The sequence below is a fragment of the Blennius ocellaris genome (assembly GCF_963422515.1).
Source record: "Blennius ocellaris genome assembly, chromosome: 11".
In the NCBI taxonomy this organism is placed as follows: Eukaryota; Metazoa; Chordata; class Actinopteri; order Blenniiformes; family Blenniidae; genus Blennius; species Blennius ocellaris.
The window spans coordinates 27916663-27921662 of NC_137660.1; the positions used below are offsets into that span (position 1 = coordinate 27916663).

The 5000-nt window shown below is 44.1% G+C and overlaps 1 protein-coding gene across 1 annotated transcript in view; it reads right to left on the reverse strand.

Annotated features, from left to right (window-relative positions):
• Nucleotides 1–5000, reverse strand: part of brsk2a (BR serine/threonine kinase 2a) — a gene marked incomplete at both ends in the record, with an annotated part of 123252 nt that overhangs the window by 6306 nt on the left and 111946 nt on the right. The window contains 3 exon segments of the mRNA XM_080504794.1: nucleotides 4784–4821; nucleotides 4824–4918; nucleotides 4920–4966. Coding sequence (XP_080360920.1) covers nucleotides 4784–4821; nucleotides 4824–4918; nucleotides 4920–4966 — 180 coding nt within the window.

Consider the following 5000-nt stretch of genomic DNA (forward strand, 5'->3'; position numbering starts at 1 on the left):
CACGGCGCTAAGCTAGTAAAGGTCAAGGGTCACGCTCACCCACCGTGGGATTTGAACCTGTGATCTCACTCACTCAGGCCCCCCACCGCCTCAATATATACTTAAATATATTAAATACATATAATACAAGACTGGAGCTGCAAAGAAAATCCTATAAATATGATGTAAAGTTTGAAAAAGTGCAAAAAGTAGGTTAAAAATTTTTTATGACACGTCCCGTTCACTACAGATTTAGAATATATATGTGTGCTGCTCAACAATCCCCCCAATATGTCTATTGACAAATTTGTATTTAATGTTTTGTTTTTGTTTTTTTCAAAAATACAGCTTCAGATCGTCTCCTTGTTTATGTAATGAAAGTTTTAAAGCACCATGAAGCGTCACAATCAGGCTAATTAGCTAAAAACATCAGTTTTGCGCTCTCGTTTCAGAAAAGTTTCATAATTCAACGGCAACGTCGCGAAAGGTTTTCACAGAAATGGAGGAAACTAGTGAAAACGATGCCGTGTGCATGTTGGGCCACTAGTGGGTGCGGTTGTGTGGTAGCATTAGCGTTAGCATTAGCAGTGCTTGAGTTGAGTTTTTATTTTCCGAAAACTTCCACCTTGGCAGCCGTTCTCAAAATGATCACTGTTGTCTTGTAAACAAACACCCAAAACACTATGCAAGCTTTGCATTTCACAAGAATTTTTACTTATTTACAACTATTTTGTTTTTTTTTTATTATTTTTTGATTCTTTTTCTTTGATTCTCATGAATTTATCAGTTCAGAGGATTTAGTTAGAATCACCGGAAAACAACAGCTTTGTAGGTGATTATATTCAAATATGGGGGGGGGGGGGGGGGACCCAGACTGAATAAACGGTGCTTTTCGCAAATGAAACCAAAACCTTTATCAAAATTTGTGAGCCTGCGTGTTCCTTCGTTGTCGTCACGGCAACAGTTTTTAAATGAAAACGTGAAAAAACAAATGTTTGAGACTTTCTGGAAAACATCTCGGGACTCGGCGGACGCTGGTGGAAAACATGATTCTGAAAACACACGACCGCTTTTCTTTTCCCCGAACTCGCCCTTCACCCCCCCCCCCCCCCCCCCCCTCCGCCCCCCCTTCCCTCCCCCCCCCTCCCCCCGAGAGCGAGAGTTATTATCTCCCCGTGATGAGTTTAATATAATGGAGCCGGCCGATCCTCTTCATTAGCCAGGTATCACGAGGGGCCGGATCTTTCCGGGGGCTCCGGTGTTCGTTTGAACAGCCGAGATGAGATGATTGCTTTGAGGGTGGGTGCCTGCCCCCTCCCCCCCCTCCACCCCCACCCCCATCCCCCCACGACTACACAGCCAGGAAATGAAGAGAAATACTTTTATTGGGCTAAGCCCTCCCCCTTTAAGCCGGGGTACATGCCCCTCCCCGCCCCTACCAACCATACCTCTGATTAACAGGAAGTAGAGCACCGCCAGTAGAAAAGGTTTGATCAACTGACTGACCTGATGAATCAAGCTATTGTCGATTTTATTGTTAAAAAAAATAAATTAAAAAAATTAAAAAATTCCCAAACAGGAGAAACGGTGTGCTTCCCTCTGCCATTCCCAATGATTCCCAATGATTCCCAATGATTCCCAACATTCCAAAACGTTTTGAGAATTAAGTCTGTTTACATGAAAACGGCACAAACGGTGGCAGTTTCCACGCCGGGCCACTAGGGGGTGCCGTTGGTTGTTATTTATAAAGAAAACGCTGTTAAACGTCAACGACGCCGACATTCTCGTCGACGGTCAACCAAGTTGGATTGTTAGTGACGGTGACTGTCAAAATAAAAGCACCAAGTCCCAGGAGAACCTGGACTGGGAGTCACGACACGCTGGAGCATTGTCCTTCCTGTCCGTCTACTGAGCATGTGCAGAACTATTGTTGACTACAGCCATGCTGCATTTTTACCCCCTTTACACAAAGTCGGAGCGTTTTCTGTTATGACGGTGACTGTCAAAATAAAAGTCCCAGGAAAAATGTGGACTGGGAGGCATCGTTGTCTACTGAGCATGTGCAGAAGAACCATTTACTACGACTGAGATGGGTACGACCAGTAAGCGACGTCGGCGTGACCAACAGCGTGGGCATTTTTGAGAACTGTTCACTTCGGAGGGGGGGCTCTTTTTTCAAAAAGTTGCGTTTCCAGTGTTTCCAGCGCACCGTCGTCATAAAAAAATCCACCCGCAAAAGTCAACGGAAGTTGTTTAAACATCATGTAAACGAGCCTTCGAGCATTAGTTTCCCGATGGGAGTCGTCACACCCGAGAGGTCAAAGGTCAAACGCCTGACGACCCACCGACCCTCCAAGTTGATGGGGGGGGGGGGTTTGGAGACACGCAACTAAATAATCTTACTCAGTAAGACACGGTATGGCTGGAAGACACGGCTGAAGGCGTCCAGGGACACGGAGACGAAGAAACGTGAACCTGCTTCAGCAAATACACTCACAAAAAAAAAAAAAACGCTCAACGCAACAAAGAGCCGTTTGACAGTAGAGGCTGCGACTCGTCCTCTGTTTTGTCTGGAGTCCTTGTGCAAAGAGAGGGGAGAGCAGACAGGTAGCAGGTGTGTGTGTGTGTGTGTGTGTGTGTGTGTGTGTCTCTTTGTCGAGGACATAGCTGGAGGCTGCTGGACATATCGAGGAAATCTCAGGGTGACCCGTCCTCGTCAGCCAGAGACGGCAGCAAAATAAAAGCGTCCCGGCTGCATCCCGCATAATAAAATACCACGATTCTCTCTCTCTCTGTCTCTCTCTCTCTCTCGCTTATCGGAGGCGTCTCACCTGAACTGCGTCGGCGCGCTTGCAAATGAGCATTTCTGGCTTCCCAAGATCTCTTATCTTTTCCTTTCTCACTCCCGGTACGGGGACGATGATTACAGTGGAGAAAACCTTCAGAAAGTGAAGTTTGCTTTTTTTTTTGTGTGTGTTTTGTTTTGTGGCACACACGTGACTACACAAGATGAAAATGTATACTATGGGGTTATATTTGTGCCAAAATTCTGAGCGAGCGATGGGAAAATTTGAGCGCAAAAAAATTAATTGTGCAAGCACACTGATAACATTTTGAGGAAATATTTAAATTGCGCAAAGACAAACTTGAGATCGCGCGCTCAAAAATCATTTCTGCGTTCAGATTCTTCCTCTGCGCGCTCAACCCCTCTCTCTCTCTCTCTCTCGCGCTCAACCTCTCTCTCTCTCTCTCGCGCTCAACCTCTCTCTCTCTCGCTCGCTCAAATCTCTCCACCTCCGCTCAAGTTCTGCTGTGCGCTCGCTCAAAATGTGCAAAGCCCAAATGTGACAGACACGGTTGTCCACCAATCACAGAAATTTGGGGCGTTGAATTCTGATTGGTTGCTTGGGTTTCTGGAAGTGCCTCGTAACCGACGAAGAAGAAGAAGAAGAAGAAGAGGGAAAAACAAAAACAAACTGCGAAGGAAAACAGAAATAGAGGAAAACTAAAGATAAGTGATCCTGGATTACAACATGTTTTCCCTCGCAGTTTGTTTTTCCCTCTTCTTCTTCTTCTTCGTTGGTTATGAGGCACTTCCAGAATCCGAAGCAACCAATCAGAGTTCAACGCCCGCCCCGAATTTCTGTGATTGGTGGACAACTGTGTCTGTCACATTTGGGCTTTGCACATTTTGAGCTAGCGCACAGCAGAACTTGAGCGCGGACATGGAGAGATTTGAGCGAGCGAGAGAGAGAGAGGTTGAGCGCGAGAGAGATGAGAGGTTGAGCGCGAGAGAGAGAGAGGTTGAGCGCGAGAGAGAGAGAGAGAGGGGTCGAGCGCGCAGAGGAAGAATCTGAGCGCAGAAATGATTTTGAGCGCGCAATCTCAAGTTTGTCTTTGCGCAATTTAAATATTTCCTCAAAATGTTATTAGTGTTGCTTGCACAATTAATTTTTTTGCGCTCAAATTTTCCCATCGCTCGCTCAGAATTTTGGCACAAATATAACCCATAGTATACATTTTCGCAAAAAATCAAAAACAATTACGACCAGAATTCTCAGCCAATTTCAATGAAACCTAAAACAAATTACAGTGAAATGTGGAGGGAACGTCTCCTGTCGCTGTGGAATTGTGCAGGTTTTTACAAAACTCACCCTCGCAACATGGCTTTAAGGCTCATTTGAAAAACAAAACAAACAAAAACAAACCCCAAAAAAATTATCTTAAAATTTTTGACTTTTTTGGGGGGTTTGTTTTGTATTTTTTGTGAAGTTGCTGTCAACAAATACAGAGGTCATACAAACCATCTATAGAATGGAGAAGTTGACTCTGAGTTCGACTTGAAGCAGAAAAAAATTTAAGAAATGTGGAAAAACTTCATCCATTAAGCACAATGACATAAAAGAACCTCCGCATGATATAAGAAATGTTTTTTGTTTACACACAAACACATATTTATTAATTTTTTATAAAAAAATTTTATTTTGTATTTTTCATGCATTTATTTATTATTTTCAACTGTTATTATGGTCAGATTTTTCTTGTCTTTCTCTTCTATTTATTTATTTATTTATTTCACTGTGAATTTTTGAACTTACTATCAACACATAAGAAAAATAACATTCCCTCTGGTCGATTCAGATCCTTTTTTTTTTTCCCTACTTAAAGGTACAGCCTCCTCACTTTGGTGAAAGTTTGTCCAAACTTAGCGTTTCAACAAATTCTAAAAACTACGACCAGAGTCGATAAACAAATGTTGTTTTATATTTTTTTTTCTTTCGCCAAAAGCATTAAAAGCCGGAACCGGAGAGCCGAGACAAGAAAACATTTGTATGAACTCGCCGTGAATCTTTTGGAGGCGTCCACCTCGATCATCCCCCGCAGGAGGTTCTGGCAGTCGGGAGGGATGAAGTGAGGCATGTGAAAACTCCCAGCTTCACCTTCTCAGCAGGTTCCTTAAGTTGTCGTCGTCGAACGGCAGGGCGCCCTGCGGAGGGGTGGGGGGGGGGGGGGGGGGGGGC